The 19040-nt window shown below is 34.2% G+C and overlaps 1 protein-coding gene across 1 annotated transcript; it reads left to right on the top strand.

Annotated features, from left to right (window-relative positions):
- The first annotated feature begins 469 nt into the window (after positions 1-469).
- On the top strand, positions 470-16549 carry LOC149775008 (uncharacterized). The gene is made up of 3 exons (XM_089944544.1): positions 470-763; positions 7810-7923; positions 16269-16549. Exons 1-3 carry the CDS (start codon positions 481-483, stop codon positions 16547-16549), a joined length of 678 nt encoding a protein of 225 aa, XP_089800670.1. The 5' UTR covers positions 470-480.
- The last annotated feature ends 2491 nt before the right edge of the window (positions 16550-19040 follow it).

The raw sequence follows: 19040 nt of genomic DNA, 5'->3' as shown, positions 1-19040 counted from the left end.
TCTCACCTAGTCAGATTATCCTGACACCAGGCTGACCAGTCCTAGCATTAACCTCTGAATGCTGAGCGCCAAGTGAGGCAGCTGCTAGTATCATTTTTACTAGTCTTTGGTATAACTTGGCTGGGGTTTGAAACCTGCGACCTCCTGCATCAGAGGTGGAAGATTTACCACTTAGGCCACTGGAATGGTCACTTAGTGTAGATAATTTCTGCATGATAATTCATGTTTACAGTGCCTACTAGAGATATCTTGAAACTTTGTAGAGGTGGGATAACTAATCATTGATTACACTGCTTATAATTATGCATGGTTCTTTATCATTATGATTAAAGTTTTACATTATGAAAATGGTAAATTGTATACTTGTGGATGTTTCAGGTTCTGATTGACAACAGATATCAAGTTGGAGTGACCTCAGAATTTTTGTTTGGAAAGACCGATTCAGCCTTTACCCACAGAGGAAGTGATGCATTGCGTGAAATGGCACACAAATCAGGAGCAAAACATCCATCACGCATAACTTCAACTAATCTGAGAATGCAGCTGGCAACACTTTGTCAAGTCTTAGGCTTAAGCTCAAATAGCCAGGACATCTTAGCAAAATTTCTTGGCCATGATATAAGAATTCACAGAGAATTCTACAGATTGCCTGACAACACTCTAGAACTTGCAAAGGTCACAAAAGTACTTCATGCCTTCAACACAGGAAATATTGGCAAATACAAAGGAATGGATTTTGATGAGATTGAATTTGATGCATCAGGTGAGTACTTTAGTCCCTTTCTGTTTTTGGTTTTGACACCATTTCTCAGTGCAGTATAACTGTTGGAGCAAAACTCTGGTAAGAACCACCGACCAACGGGAAGCTACTGGCTGCTTTCTCACATACCCACATTGGCCTAGCCGAAGGCTTGAACCCACATGGACAGAGGTGAGATGGCAGTGATTGGTGAAGATCAGCACTTTAGACCACTTTGTCACCTGGGGTCCACTCTTTAGTCTTAAATGATAAAGCTAAAATTTGAATTTTGTTTCATTGTTAGCTCACCTGATCATAAGTCAAGTGAGCTTATGTTATGTCCCAGCATGCATTGACCATTACATATCCATCAGCAAATGCTGTCATTTGAGTGTGTGTGTGTGTGTGTGTATGTGATTTGGATTTTTAACGTAGCTTTAACAATTTTTCAGTCATATTGCTACGATGTCAGCAGTGTGGTAGTTTATAGTGATGTAGCATGATGTCCCACCCAGTCACATTATCCTGACACCAGGCTGACCAGTCCTAACACTAACCTCTTAATGCTGAGGGCCAAGTGAGGCAGCTGTAAGTACCATTTTTGTAAGCCTTTGGTATGACTCTGCCGGGGATCAAACCCATGACCTCCAGCATCCAAGGCGGACGCTCTAACAACTAGGCCATCGAAGCAGTCCACTATCATTTGAAAAGCCTGGGTACTAATTTAAGCCAAGCTTGACATAGAGCATCATGGCAGAAGGCCTTGCAAGTTAACAAATGATAAAAGAATATTTACTTGGTGCATGGCAGAACACATAGCCATTTACATGTACAATGTTGCTATACCTTATCAAGCACAGGGACATGACAGGTACTCAGCACAATAAACAGATCACTTAACCATGAAAGGGATTGCCATCTCATGTTTTATCACACAAGTCCACTTCATAACTCATAATAACGAATAGTGGCAATTTTTACTTTTCTGTCAGATATTTGAGGTCTGGAGTCTTAGAGATCATTGGCAGATTGACTGATAAAGTCACATATAAGCAGACTAATGTAAGTTTTTGTAGCCCTGTGAGTATATATATATATATATATATATATATATATATATATATATATCTTCAGCCTTTGCTTACAAGAACGGAGCACAGGCTATTGTAATGAAAATAGACATAATGATAATCCCAAACCAAAATTGCAAGCTTGTTTTAAAGCTTGCGGCAAGCTTGTATTTGGAACATTGCAGCAAGCTTGCGCAAGCTTATTTATAAAGCTTGCGGCAAGCTTGTGTTTGGAACATTGCAGCAAGCTTGCGGCAAGCTTGTATTTGGAACATTGCAGCAAGCTTGCGCAAGCTTATTTATAAAGCTTGCGGCAAGCTTGTATTTGGAACATTGCAGCAAGCTTGCGGCAAGCTTGTATTTGGAACATTGCAGCAAGCTTGCGCAAGCTTATTTAACAAAAGTGTCATAAGCATGCACAAGCTTGCGAAAGCTTAAGCTTGCACAAGCTTGCGCAAGCTTAAGCTTGCACAAGCATGCGCAAGCTTGTTATTTATTTACCTAGTACAATAAGTATACACAAGCTTGTGCAAGCTTGTTACTAGCTTGTTGCAAGCTTGCAGAGATTTCTTGCTACAAGCATCTGGGCTTTCAAAAATCAGACATGATTGTGTTTTCCCCCCTTCCAAAAAACCCCCTGAAAATGTGAAGGGGGGGGGGTCGGGGAGTCCGAAGGCCCCTGTCCAAAAATGCATTTTAGACTCAACTGCTCCTGGTGGACCAAATTATCATAATATATTGCAAAGTTTTACTTCATTCCAATGAAGTAATCTGCATATTTAATGATTAAATAATGCAATCTTATAGTTGCAATACAGTGGAAAACAAATCTGTTCTGCCAAAACATTAAGTTTAATTCCATTGTTCAAGTTTATTCATTCACTGCAAGCTTACCCAAGGCTGCAGAAGCTTTATGTGTTCCCCTAGCTGCAAGTGTCACGCCCCTATGAAATGATCATGAATAATGAATGAACTGTTCATGAACTTGGTTCAAGAACTGTTCATGAAAGTTCATCAAAAGGTTCATGAATTATTCTAGAATGTGCATGAATTGAAAACAGTCCACAAATTGGATCATCATCATTCATGATCAAGTGCATGAACATATTCATGAACTATGATGAACAAAGTTTCTCAATGATTCATGACTTCACGAACAGTGCCTATAAAACAAAATATGATAACCTGATAAGTCACAAATACCTATTCATCCTGAATCATACAGTAACCTTAGATGGGGGATGGGGTTAATACAGTATAAAATGCAACATATTATCTTAAAAACTGTATTTGATTTCAGATAAATTTAAACTGACAAGTGATATTCTTTTTTTTTACCCTTAGCAACACTTTTTGTATGTTCTGTAATTTTTCTTTGAAAAATGTTCAAGAGATATTGGGGCAGTTGCCTGCAATCAACTGTTGAAGCATATTTCATTGTCATGGGGCTGTCTTTCAGCTGGGGTTTCTCCTGACCAATCTTCTTCCAGAGACTGACCTGTCTGATAACTCTTTTGTGAAGATGTGCAGGGTCTATAATTTAATCAAATCCTGTCCAATGTCACTACTGAATGTCTCCTTCTGCAACTTAAGCTGTTCCATCTGATTACTGTTTGGATCTTTAACATTGTTGCAGCAGTCACAATTTAATGTCTCTTCCATCTTGAATCCTCCAGTTTTCAAATTTTCATCCTTAACCTACAAACTTCATCCTCTACCAATTTTACTTTTCTGCTGTCTGGTCTGAAAAAAAGGTAAAGTTAGTTAATTACAGATAATCTCTGATCAACATTGTTTTTAGCTTTTAGCACATTATCATTGTACTCCACTTTACTTACTGGAATAATATGATCCAACTCAAAAATGATTTAATCCCTTACACATAATACTGAGCATTTATATTATTGCAGAATTTTGTCACTGTTTTATATTAACTGAATCTGTCTAGCCATAGGTATAGTCACAGGAGACGGATGTTTTATTCAGTAAAATATGACATTTTTTTTGACAACACCGTTACACTAAATAACCGTATATATTACAGATAACGGTTATTTCATGCTTTCAAATATTTTCGCCATTTTTTATTGATAAAACGCCAGACTTGTGTGGTATAGGCCCTTAGTATGTCACTAATGCATCCACTCCGACTCCGCATGTTGCGTATAGCTGCTTCCGGTTTCATCACGTTGTTATTTGCACTTTTATTGTGAACAGTTTCACGCATTAACTATTTTCTTAAGGTTTTTTTTTTTAAATTACGAAATTACATCAGATTATAGAAATAGTGATGTCATGTAAAAGAAAACGATCTCGAACATCTCAACTCCTATCGATATCGAACCACGTCTGGTATCGAGAACTGGGGTGGGTGGGGGTGATAATGTTTAGTGATTTTCAAAACTTCGATGAGCAAGTTTAAATTAGGTCTGAACAAAATCGTGTCATTAGCTTGGTTATAAATAATATGATGACATATATAAACCAATAAAATATCCATATAACTTCTACTGAAATAATCACGAATGACCAAGAAAAAAATACTCACCGTAATTCTGGTCATCCGGGCTTGGTACGCTTTTCCGCCTAATTTTGCTCTCACCAAATCATTTCCTTCACATTCTTCAAAGTCGCTTCTCTGCACTTCTACTTACTTTAAAAAAATGATATTGAAAATATTCTCATCTGTCCATTCCATGGAGTCCACGGTTTTTGTTCGAGGTTTTTGCCTAACCATCTGCATGATCTTTGGTTTCTGAGCAAGCTTAACTGTAGAAATCGCGCGCGTATATTAACCAATCATATCACGTCTTTTTTCAAAGTCATTCAATCAGAATAATCGTTGTTAATATATTTCGGTTTTTACTGCAAATTGGCAACCAGTGACTAAGTCAATAGAATAAGCAGTTTATAACAGTAATGGAGAGAAGAAAAAAAACGTTAGGACAAAGTCATTGAAAGCTTTTTAAAGCAAATACATTTTGTTGATGCTGGCCAGAAAATATTTTCCCATATTAATCCAGAAATACTCAGGTTAAGTAAACAAGTATTGAATTAAAGATCTGTATGAACATTTATACAGTATATCATTTTAAAAAAAGAAGAAAAAATTCACCTTTATTTAAATTTCACTAATATTGTGAGAAGTTTGTATGATAAATTTTCATGAACATTTTATGAATATAATGATATAGATATTTAATATACATTTTTTTAAGAAATACCATGGTATTGCATCAAAGTACTTGAATTGTTCATGAACCATTAGTTCATGATATTTCAGGAACTTCAAAGATATTATAATAGTTCATAAAAATTCATCAGTGTGTTCATGAACTTCAAGTACATGATTCATCAAAATTCTTGAAGCTCATGAACTTACTTGAGGAACTTTCATGAACACTTCATGATTGTTCATCAAGTCATGACTTTGTTTTCGTAGGGGCGTGACAGTGATGGTGCCTGCTACTTGGATACATGGTCTCAAACTTTCACAAGTAATGGATATATATATATATATATATATATATATATATATATATATATATATATATGAAGAAACTTGTTGCAAGCTAGTTTAAATTTACTTTCTGAAACATACAAGAAAGCTTGCGCAAGCTAGTTTTACTTTCTGAAGAAAACAAGCTTGCGCAAGCTAATTTTACTTTCTGAAGAAAACAAGTAAGCTTGCGCAAGCTAGTTTTACTTTATGAAACAAACAAGAAAGCTTGTGCAAGCTAGTTTTCATTTCTGAAGCAAACAAGAAAGCTTGTACAAGCTTGCGCAAGCTTGTGCAAGCTTGCGGTTATATCCAGCTATCTTGCCTAAGCCTGCACTTGCTTGTACAAGCTTGCGCAAGCATCCATGTTAGCTTATAAACATCAAACTAGCTTATCGCAAGCTTACCGCAAGCTTGCCACAAGCTTTCAGCAAGGATGCATTTTGGTTTGGGATACTAGCAGTTTCTCAGAAAATCATTTTCTACTAACTTCATGCAGGTGTGACTCATAATGTAACATCATTTAAGTTTACTAATCCCACTGGTCAGCAGCTACCCTATGTTGAGAATGCATGGTGGTGGTGAATTCCAACTTTTTGATGGACGGTAGACTCTGACCCCAACGTAAGGGTCCAGTTATAATATATGGGTGGCAAGGGTCAGAGGGAACTCGGATTAGACGATGGGCTCTCATTCCATATAGATAGAGTAGTAAGTAAATTTTTATGTATTCAAAAATGTCGAATCTTGGAGTTGAACATTGGTGAAAAATAATTACACAATGTAATGTAATTTGAAATATAGGTTTCTCTTTAATAGTTTGCATGAGAATGGGAGAAGCTTGATCCTGTGTATTATATTATTCTTAGGTAAATTTTAAGAAATTATACCAGCCCCTGTGAGTATCAATACAGGTTTGGATATTGATTTATTGGATTACAAGCAGACATAACTGGAGTTAGCAAAAATTCAATCTTTTCTAATACAGTAATATATTTATATATCATTTTGAAGGTCTTTTTGTCAAAATTTAATTCAGGTTATTTGAAAAATGTTCGTTTTTGGTTTATTAGCACAGATTAATTCAAGGTTGAAACTTTTTTCATTATGAGATAAGATTCTCTTACTTTGCATTATTTCTTCAGTTGTTTTGTTTTTTAAACTGATTGGAAATGTTTACTTTGTATAAGTAAATTTCAGTGATACATGTACCAAATCCTTGTATAAGGTTTTGAATTTGCTGGCACTAATGACATTTGTTTTCTTTAATTAAATGCTATGTCAATTAACAGATATTCTACTTGAGACATTGCTATCTTGATTTAAAACTGATCATTCCTATTCCTTTAGAATTAAAAGTTTGGAAGGAAAACGAAACTATTTTCAGTTAATCGTTCTATTATTGTTTCATCATACCACCATAACGAAGTTCAGCAAAGTAAATTTAACATTTTTATTCTTTAAATTGAAATGACTTAGTATGCCAATTTTATAGGAATTTTCACTTGTCAAGCTTGCTGCTTGCAATACATTTTTTGGTTTAGTACATGGTCACATGTCTGCTTCAGATGTTACGAGAGAGTCTTGAAATAGAAGCAGCTTTTAATTTGAAACATTCATGTTTGCGAAGATAAAATGTTCTTAAATTTCATAGATTAATGGTCATATGTGAACCTCGAAAAAATGAATTTCGTCATGGAAAAGACTTGTAAATTTTTCTTTTAAAAAGTGGTGGAACCATGTATTTGGCTCTGTTTGAGTGAGTGTTCACAATTTTAGGTCAATGTGTGCTACTGTTTAAAACATGAACAAACAGCTAGAATATGTACAGTAGCATGGTATATATTTATCAAAACACCATTATGCATATGGAAATATATGCTGAATACTTTGGAGTACAGGCTTAAAATTCATTTGTTTTGCATAATTTGAGTACATTGAAAAATGCCTTAATCCATTTTCAGTAAATTTGGGTAAAATATACTAATAAACAGCTTATCACCACATTGGAGATATCATGAAAACAAGCTTACATGTCCTTCACTAAACACAAAGTATCACCTGTGGCCTTGTAAAATAGGTTACAAGGTACTAATAAATACTTGGGTATTGGGATCCCCAGATCAAATTATCTAATTTTGCTTAGTTCTATTGAAACCCCCACATTCATCCCTAAGTCTTGTTGGTCCTGAATGAAAATGGTGCCTCTGATATCGGCCACGATTGTCATCTTGAAAATCTTGTTATTGCTACTCCTGATGAATGGATGGTCATTTTAGCCTTGGGTTCTTATAAAATTTAGCTGGTCCTAATTAAAAATGTTGCCCATTTGGCATCCAGTACTGCCACCAGTGTTGAAAATCTTGATACTGCTACTCCTGAATGGATGGTTATATTGATACTGCATTTTCACTAAAAGACATATTTGGAGAATAAAAGACAGGTTGTTTTTTTAAATAAATTTTGTATACAATCTGCAACAAGTTATGATTTATTTTCAGAGACATTTGAACCGGAGGATGACATTGATGCTGATGCATCAGATGATTCGATGGATGATTTTCAAGACGACCAGGATAGTAGTCCTCAATTACCATCAAAGAAACGCAGAATAGGTGAGAGATTTATCCAGATACCGGAAACTGTAGAGGGTTTAGTATAAACTTTAATATATTAAAATAGTTATACTTGAGGTAAAATAAATTGGGAATTGGAATGATCATCAGTATTAAGTAGTCACGCCTGTCTGAATGGTCACCTTTATTTAGTGATTGTCTCAACATCCTTTCTGATTTCCCCCAGGTAAATTTCTTATTTGAATATCATGTATATAACAGTCATCTGCTTACTGCTTACAAAGGTCATTAGCCAGATCTTTCCTAATTAGATTTAAGTGGTCACTGGAGTGTATTAACTCGTTAACCCCTTGAGGTTTTTGTCATTTTCAGCTCAAATGTGAATAGGAAACACATTTTGGGGGCTACTTCTGAATACATCCTAACACATCAACTTCCAAGAGATTTACCGTTAACGTAATGCTAATTGTGTTAGATACATCGTTTATCATGGTCTATTTGACTTGCACAGGAGCAGAAAGGTATAAGTTGGATTTTTTTTTTTTTTTTTTTTTTTGGCTTATTCCAAATGCCTATCTTATCCTACTTTTTGCAAAGGTTCGCCTGTCTTTGTGCAGTTCAGACCGGTCTTTCTGAGATCTAAGCCCAGAAAGTCTAAAATCCTGACACAAAATCGGATTCCAACCACGGGCGAATTTTGGGTGGAAAAAAATTGGGTCCAAAAAATTAGGTTTGTCCCTCTGTATTTTGTAGTGAAACTAGTTGTTGTTGTGGGGTTTAACGCCATTTTTTTAGCACACGATAAGCTATACATGGCGACCAGTATTAATGGTGGAGGAAGAACCTGGAAAGAACCACCGACCCACGAGAAGCTACTGGCAAGCTTTCTCACATACCCACATTGGCTGAATCCGAGACTCGAACTGGCACAGACAGAGGTGAGATGGCAGTGATCCGTAACGGAGAGCGCTTTAGACCACTCGGCCACTTGGGGCCCCTTTTAGTGAAACTAGAACGGCCATATTATTTGGTATCATTGTAGAGCTAGATCTGTCTACCTTTCTATAATACCACCCATTTTAGTGTATCATGCGTGACCTTGACGCTACAGAGCTTGTCATTAGGCTACTACCTCCTGATGCGTAAACATGGTGCCAGGGGTTAATGAGTTAACCCTTTACCTCATAGAGCATAGTGACAAAGTGCAGTGCGCTATAAATAGAACACCTGTTACCTAGCCGACCACATACGTATAGGCCTGCCTGTGAACTGTTAAGCAATGTAGTGCATGTTACGTTTAACAGCAATTTTAACCATTTTACATTTTTGGTACACATCTATTATATGTGGAAAAATTTAAGAGTAAAGTCCAATTGTTATAACTGTGTAATTATTTTTCACAGAAGAATTTTTTATGTGCTTTAAAATCTTGAGAGAACTCGTTCACCTTTATGTCAGTGAGGCCACGTGACCAACCGTAGCTGCCATTTCCCACACTCGAAATTTACATGTTTTTCGTCTGCATCTACATCACTAAGTCATCTGAATTTGATAATTTATAAAAACTAATTGCTGCCTACATCAATATCAGAGCCTTTACTTAAGTTATTTAATCTTTCATTGTTGTGATTCTAATCATGAAAATTTTGTAAGTACTGAATGAAATCCTGCCTGTGAACTGTTAAGCAATGTAGTGTATGTTATGTTTAACTGCAATTTTAACCATTTTACATTTTTGGTACACATTTATTATATGTGAAAAAATTTAAGAGTAAAGTCCAATTGTTATAAGCTGTGTAATTATCTTCAAAGAAGAATTTTTTATGTGCTTTAAAATCTTGAGAGAAATCATTCACCGTCATGTCAGTAAGGACGCATGATCAACCATAGCTGCCATTTCCCATACTCGAAATTTACATGTTTTTCATCTGCGTCTACATCACTAAGTCATCTGAATTTGATAATTTAAAAAAACTAATTGCTGCCTCCATCAATATCAGAGCCTTTACCTAAGTTATTGAATCTTTCATAGTTGTGATTCTAATTGTGAAAACTTCATTAAGTACTGAATGAAATCCGTGACCGCCATTTTGGAGAGTGGAGATTACGACCCAGTTACTTTAAATAGCAGATATTGACCAGTGCATAAACAGTGACCACGTGATTTGACGGAATTGTCATTCACAAAAATGAATGTAGCATCTAATAAGGAGGGTTTCTCCAAAGGTGGCGCTTCGAAAACCAGCTCAAAATGGCTGATGTTTACAGCAAGTGTCAAAAGGCGATTCCATGCGAATGGAGTAGAGATGTCCAAAGATGCTTGCATGAGGTAAAGGGTTAATAGTGAATGATCAGTGTATGTGGTCTAAACATTTGCATCGTGAGGAAGTTCTATATAAACTGTCAGTAGTGAACCCAAAGTGTCCTCTATTTCACAGTCTTATGTAACCTGTCAGTTAGTGGAGTTTTGTCATGATGCACAAAAGAAAACGTATAATCAGTGATTTTTTTTAAAGAGTTAGTGATGGTTTCATTTATGGAATGGATTAGGATAAGCAGGATACAATAATTTTGTGTGTTACCAAAAGTTTGGGAAAGAGAAACCTATCTGTGTATATTATGATATTCAATAAATGTTGTTGATGTAGTAACAATAATGATAGATAGATATTCTATGCATAGTATTTGTTCTCCAAAACTTTTTTAAAGGTGAACCTGCACACAGAGGTTACCTGTGTACAAAGGCTGGTTTGGCCTGTTCTCATAGGTGGTTAGTATTGACAGGTTCGACTGTATTATACAACTCAGACCTGCCAACCCTTACGATTTGACTCTTACAAAATTACCTTTAATATACTTATGGATTAATTACAAAGATATGATCATTGCAGTCAAATCTTGAGACTGTCTTATCCATATTTACTCCAGATCTGGATTTCATATTATATTCAGTGGAATTGATCAGGGAACCAGACTAGCATTACAGTAGCACCTTGGATGCTTTAAACTGCCCATATTTTTCGTCCAAAACATTTGCATGATACGTCATTGTTTATAGAATTTTTCTACAAAAATGGCATCCAGCAAACAAAATCATGTTCAGTAAAGAAGACACAAATAAGCCTTTTCCAAAATTTAAAGTCTGTTCAGATGTATATGAAGGAATATTCATATTCTTGGGGGAAAAGCAGGAAGGGCAGCAATAATGTTATTAAACAATAATGTGTTGATATCAGTATATCATGTTGGAAAAGATGATTACTGTCACCAAGTAAAATTGAAGAAGAAAATAATACCAAAGGACTAGGTGAAGTTGATAGCTGTTTCAGTTTTAAAACCCCATATTCTTGATGTGCATCAACCACCATTTTTTGAGCAAGCATTTTATGTTTTTGAGTAAACAATTTCTGATTTATTAATTATGCTTTATTTCACATCTTGTCAAAGCAATTTCAGTCAAGATTGCCTATTACTAGAAGAGAAGGTAGTATCAAATCCCCTAGCAGCAAACTTGCATGTGAAACAAGGTTCCCACGCTACCTGGAAATCAGGAAAAAGTCGGATAAATTATAATTTTTTCCCAACCATGAAAAGTCCTTGAATTTTGCAAATATTGATGAAAGTCGGGAAAAACTCTGTAATTTTCCGCCTAAAACAATCATGTAATTCATCTTGAGTTAAATTTATCGAGTTCTAACCAGAATATTCGGAGGGTGCAGTATGGATTGTTTGGTTGCTTGCAATAAACATATTTGCAGAGTCAATCCAAATGCCCAGTGGATTAGATTCGTCAATTAGACTTTTATTTTCAATGTCAGCTCAATATCCGTATCATTCCTTACATGGAAGGCATGAAAACCAGTCTAGCATCACAAGAGGCCAGTGTGGTGGGAAAGTGTAGCCGCCTACTACATGGCCTAGCAAACTTTAAACATTGTTAGATCGAGTAATACATGCATGAAATCGATATGAAATTTACTTATTTTCTCAGAAATTGTGAGTATTAAAATCGTTATGTCTTTAATCTGCTGAAAGGCAAGATAAAACTACATTGTTGATGAAATGTGACCTGGTACTCACGATTTGCATTGCTTGTCACATGAGTACACAAATCTAACAACCTACATTTTCAAATGTTAAAATGGAAGTCGTATACTGGTTGTAATTAAAAAAAAAAAACGAAAGAACACAAAATTCTCCATCTTTATTTATTCCGAGAATAACTTCTGGAGTTTTGTTGTATCATGTGACTACCATGTTGATATGTGCTCTCCGCTATATAAATCAGACTGGCCAGACTGCTGGTTTTTACAGAATTAATTAATTATTAATGATTTTTACAAAAAGTGTCTTACTTTCATTTAATATAATTGAATTTCTGTGCAACAACATTAAAAAGTAGTTTGTTGTTGATATCACGTGACTATTGAACTTCCAGTGTCGTCATTTGAGTTTTGTGCAGTCATGTGACTAGCAATGCAAATGGTGAGTACTGCGTTGGGTTTCATCTGTGCTGTAGTTTCGTCTTTTCTGTCAGTGGATTAACGACATAACGATTATAATACTTGCCATTTCTGAGAAATAAATCCTTTTCCTGACGATTTCATGCAGGTAAGAGTCAATATAACATAAGGTTAAATTTTCTAGGCCTGCTGGTAAGCGAGTACCATATATCGCTACCACCAGGTTGCGGCAAATTCCAAATCTTCGATATGCAGTTGCAATGACCCCCCACACCCCAACCTAAATGTCCAAATATGAAAAATGGGGTGGGAATATTCGGAGGAAACTCGTATTAGAAAACGGACTGCTATTCATTTTAAGCCAGATTTGTAGTCCAAATTGTTAAATCTCAGAATTGAAATGAGAAATTGTTGTCCCTTGTATTATATGTTAAAAACGATATGAGTCCCTGTATCAATACAGGTTGGGGGACTGGATTAACGAATTACAAGAAGACAAGTTGATTTTACAGAAAATTCAGTCCTTGTTTATACAAAAGTAAACAATTTTGAAGGTCTTTTGTCAAAATTTAAATCATCCCTTTTGAAAATGTTTTTTAAATGATGAATTTTTAACCAGATCATCTTGAGGAGATTAGGTTGTTTGAAAAATCTTGTTTGGGATTTTATTGGCACAGATAAATTCAGGGTTAAACTCTTTTCATTACAAGACAAGATTCTAATTATTTGTGTCTATTGGTTTTTTTTTATACTGTAAAAGGAAATTTTACTTTAAATTTTATATATATATATATATATATATATATATATATATATATATATATATATATATATATATATATATCAGGGCTTGAAATTAGCGGTAGTCCGCTAGCCCGAGGCTAGCAGATTTCCCGTTGGACTAGTAACTTTCACAATGTTAATAGTCCGATGGGCTAGTAAGTTTCAGTTATCAATAGTCAGCATTTGTTTACTCCATTGCCTAATAAAGACTTGACTTATCAAATTGTTCTGTAAACTCAAAGCAGTGGCCATTGTAAACACGGTCCTAAAATAATAGCATGAAAAGATGAAGTCAATTTCTGTCTCGGAAAGGTACGTTTCTATAACAACAATCCATCCGATTTTGTGCATTTCACTTAACAGCGCAAATTATGGTCCTGTCATTAACAACGGATGTTTGGTAATTGATCCTAATTAATCTGATAACGAATCAAATGAAAAAATGACATGGTATCACACTTCATTCACTCGACCACAGTAACAAACTACAAAGTGGTATACCACACAAAAGAACATGGCAAAAACTATTCAAAGAAATTAGTTTGCACATTTTTTTATTTAAGGTTCTTTTTTTTTTCTCGCTACCCAAACACTCCAACAGTCACAAACAGGAAACTACATATTTTACATTTCCATCGAAATAATTATTAGAATTAGATCATTTATTACGATTACATTATTGACACATCCTTTCTATGCAACAACTTTTTCTATGATGATAAGAAGAGTTTTTATATTTTTCCCTTACAAGAATAAACAAATAATTGAATACACATGGAGATATCCAAGCAGAACGCTGTACATTTGTTGGGAATTAAAATCTCGGAGCATAGGCATCTAAGATTTGAAAATTTTCCGCCTTATTATTAATTTCAACAGTACATTGAAGTTCGATTAATTAGGAACAATTACCAAACTTACGACTTATGATACCGTAATTGGAGCTATTAAATACAACCCGCCGAGTGTCACATGGCTTCGTTTGATGGGAACACACCTTTTCCAAGCTGAAACTAACACTATCTTCTGATGCTAATATTTTATAACAGTGTTTACAAAAGCCACTGCTTTGATCATGAAGAACATCTGCTGAAGTTAAGTCTTTGTTAGGGAGAGGCGATTTAATTGTGGGAGGGGGCAAAGACACGTGTTTTGAAATGTGTTTCTTACTCTGACTTTATTATATAAAGGACACTGTGCCATTCCTTTTCTTGCTTTAAATAATTCGTGTCTACTATAACATATCGTATTTCAAAACAAGGCACAATTTCCTCCTTATAAGACAGGCAAAATGTGGCATTTGATAGAATGTGTTCAGCCACCAGAAAAAAAAGCAGAAGTTGAAACAGAATGATGAGGAATAGTTCTTATGATAGGGAAAAGCGTAATGGAAAATTTCAGAAGAAATGGACAAAAAACTGGGAATGTCTGAATTATGATGAGGAAAGGAACGTTATGTGGTGTAACTGGTGTACGCAATTCGCAAAAACAAACGCACAGACATGTACATGAAAGCCGTGTGACATTGTTTTGTGAACAGGACTAGTAAAGATTTGGCAGGACTAGTAAATTTCTCAATATCATAGTCCTTCTGGCTACAATTAAATTTGTATTAAATTTGAGCCCTGTGTGTGTATATATATATATATATATATATATATTGCTACAGAATTCTTAAGAGTTAAAGGTTTGAAAGGAAACAAACCATAATTTATGTTCATTATGTTGTTCCCACTTAGCAACATAATGCAGCAAAATAAAGTTAGAATTTTTATTCTGTACACTGAAATGACTTTACATGCCAATTTATAGGGATATAATCTTGTGTCATGTGATACATTTTGTGGCTTTGTGCTTGATCATCTTTTCTGACTTAAGTGTTTTTGGAGAGTCTTGAAAGAGATTAATATCTTTCTGTTTAGAAAATGTATGTTTTATGATCTAAAAAATGTTCTTTATTTCCATTCAGTAATGGTCATATGTTAACCTTGAAAAAAGTAATTTCATCCTGGAAAAGCGTGGGAACCATGGTGAAAATAACTACATATGACATCCACCATTTGCATGAATGCTGTTATCACTTTGAAATAGATCTAATTGTCAATTATTATATTTTGAAAATCCAAAATTTTTCATTAGTTAAAAAGTCCTGAGACTTGGGGGAAAAAGAAACATGATAGTATCAATAAATTGAGAAATATTTCACACACAATCCAGTTGATAATTCACATTAAATATATTAATACCAGCAAAGTTACATAAGGGAAGTAAACAAAGTGTTCCAAATACACATAATTGCACAGTGAACGATGTGAAGGAATAAAAGATCACTATGAACAAGCATTTTCAATCTTACTGTACTTTATTCAGAATCAGTTTCAAATTATATTCTTGATATTTCAGTAGTTCCATTTTTTGACAATGACATAACACATTTTTATGTATCAAGCTGTGTGAGTAACTGTTTTTACATATACACATAGCTCATGATTGCAGTAAGGAAATAGGTTTAGAAATAAATTCACAATTGTGTAATTTATAACAAAAGCACAGAGAAATAGGGGATATAGCAATAATATAAACAACAGCGTAATCAAAATGTGTTTTTATTTGGCTAATATAAGAAGCTCCATTAAGTGTTGGGATGCATATTAAATGTACAGTTGAAAGATTTAAATGGACTTAAGAAGACATACATTTGCTAAATTGTTTTTCCCTGAATTTAACATCTGATATCTTCACATAACCATAGATGAGATTTCTGTTTTAATCTAACAAACAATGAAAGGTGACAGGAACTTGTTTAATTTCACTTGCACACATTACAGCCTAAAGATACTCTTTCTGTGGCTACAATAATGACATCATAAATAGATGATGATGCAGCTTAATTTAATTCTTGAAGTCAGAAATTTTGTAAAATATAATTTTCTTTTATATGTATAGAAAATTTTATTTGAATTATTTATTGATTTTAGTTTTGAGGAATATTTTAGCACAAAATTTTGAATCAGACAAACATGATAATTGCAGGCATCAACCAAAATGACTTCAAAAATTTCTGGGATAACTCTGTCATATATATGATTGTTAGGATTAATTGTTAGATGATAATGAGAATTATTATATCCATTGCAGAAAAAACACTTAGAGAAAGAACATTGTGGACTAGAGAGGAGCAGGAGGCTGTAAAACGGCAGCTTAATCGTTACATTGAAGTCAGAAAATTACCAGGAAAGCTACAATGCCAGAATGCTAAGATCAAAGAAGCTGCTCTTGCCAATAGAAGTTGGCAGCAAATTAAACATTTCATTCGGAATAGAATTGTAAAAGTTTCTAAAAATCTGAATCAGGGTATATGTACCAACAGGCAAATCAGTAAAAAATGTATTCGTAAAACCCTGTCTCAAGATCATTGAGCACTTTTGTGGTTGGTGTATGCTATATCAAACCTGGCTGTAGCCAATTTTGTCATCAGTGTTCAAGTTGTGTTAATAGTACATAAACTGATCAGTTGTAGACTGATAACATTTTAATTGGACCTGGCTTGAGTGTTCTTTAATATGACAAATCAGTCATTAAAAGCGCTTTTACATTGGGAACAGCTGTTTAGATATCTCATACTGCTATAATGTCAAAATTCCAAGTTGTCAACCTGATTTGATGACTTGTTGGACAAAGTGGTGGCTGTTCCTATGTTTCATTAAACACCCTTTGGTATGCAGATTATTGTTATTTCCTTTAAAATGTTGGTTGCTATATCCTTCACCAGGGGTCAGTTATAATAGTAACTATGCTCAGGGAATGGTTTTCTTCTTGATTTTGGTGTATCATTCTGACAGGTCCCATACAACATCATTCAGCACCTCACAGACATTTGTTGGGATTCTTGACAAACTGTCCTTGTCACAATTGATCTTTTTGCACTTAATTATAACATTATAGGGAAATAGAGCAGTCAACAAGCAGTTTCTGGTTGCATCTAGTTTTTGCAGCATGCTAGTCAGGATTAGTGTCCATCCTAACTTAAAATTATTTTCCATCTAGATAGTGATGATTGCCCAGCCCTCTTTATGCAGATATCATTTCAACCCAAAGAGGCTGAATACTGAGGACAGTAACACAGGATATAAGGGATGGGGGTATTTGGGGAGCAGAATATTATTTAGAAGCCAGAAACATTGGCAGGGCATATGGATTTTGAGGTCAGGTTGCCATGCCCCAGCTGGAATACTGATCATGGTACTTGAGGATTATTTTATCCAAAAGATATTAAGGGAATTTTCCATTTTTTAAAACTTTGATCATGCATTATATAACTTAAAGTTTGTAATAAAGAAAATAATATATTTAAAAACTAGTTACATATTTTATGTTGAGACCAGTTTAGTTATGCTGCTCTTAAAATAATGTTAGCTTACAGTCTAGCCGAGTAACTGGGCTATGCATAGCTTTTACAGCAAGGGTCAGACATAGGCCTTTTTAATATAAATAAAATTCAGATGGCTAAAGATTTCTGTATTCACATGAGTATGTTTGATCTTTACTTTTGAGAGAAGATGTGGGGATTGATGGATTCGATTCATGCATATTTATAAGAATGTGGCAAATGTTTTCATTAGTGGGTATGATATTACTTTAAATGGATGATTTGTCACAATATTCTGAAATCAGTATTTCTTACAATCTAGATCACAGTGTTTTTTCAACTATTCAGTGAAACCTTCATTAAAAGTAAGACCAGAAATGTTGAAAGATTTAAATCTGTAAATGTTTTGTACAGAGTAAACAATAGAAGAACCCTCATGCACTGGTGTAAAATAGGAATATTTTATTGGAGGGTCAGAATTCTGTGTAAGACATGAAGCTTTGCTGAGTAGTGTCTGATGCAAAATGTTTAACCTTAAGTGGAATTTTCCAATGATACAGTCAGAAGCATAATGAAGGATTCTTCTCACATTTTTTAATGAAAAGTGAGGGTTGAATTTAAAATAGTTTATTGTGAATACTGATTGAACTTAAACAATTTTTACATTGTGTTGGAGCATAAAATGTTTGGTTGACACATTTAGGTGTTTGATATTTGGCAAACAGCTGATGATAAAACATGAGTAATTGCTATTATTAGTGTAATGAAAGGTTGTTTTTTTTTTATTGTGTAGTAATGTGTGCTGATTCTTAGACATTCCAGTTTAACTATAAGGGCACTTAATGGAAATAAATTTAAGTACCATTCATATAGTTATAAGGCTATTATAAGTAAACAATGTACAAAAAATGTGTTAGCGAATGTGGAGCTGAGACAACATGTATGTTTCTTTAATGTATTAAGTAAGAAAAATGATGAGCAAATACCCCAATTTTTTAATGCATCATTATCACATCAAATTTGTTATGAATCAGTGGTTTAGTATCCCATCTTCTATAAAATAATAGTTGGAAGATAACAGTCAGTTTTCATTTCAAAATATTGTCAAATCGTTGCCATCCTACACTTGGAACTCACATAACAGGACAAACAAATTAGATATTCAGTTCATGATTTCTTTTGCTATCTGGATAATAATCAACATAACTATTACAACTGCATAATGAATACAAACAACATGGTTTAGATGTATATAAAATGGGTACACACGTATTCATAATCCATCAATTAACAATTTCAAATATTACATTATGATTTTACAAATATTTTTGTGAAACATTTTCTTAATATTTCTTTTTAAAATTTAGTGTTCTATTGCAGTTGGCAAAAACTAGAAAAGACACACCATTGTTTCAAAATGTAACTCGTGTAACAAGGACAAACTAATTTATTTTAATTTTTTTGTAAAAATTTAATGAATTGTCGAGATCCGTTAATGGACAGGTTTGGTTCAGGGAGTATCTACATCACATCAGGTTAGA

Source organism: Sinohyriopsis cumingii, unplaced genomic scaffold, assembly GCF_028554795.1.
Source record: "Sinohyriopsis cumingii isolate HCF-2022 unplaced genomic scaffold, ASM2855479v2 utg000036l, whole genome shotgun sequence".
NCBI lineage: Eukaryota > Metazoa > Mollusca > Bivalvia > Unionida > Unionidae > Sinohyriopsis > Sinohyriopsis cumingii.
The sequence above is the reverse complement of the archived record's forward strand: the minus strand, read 5'-3'. Positions and strand labels throughout refer to the sequence as shown.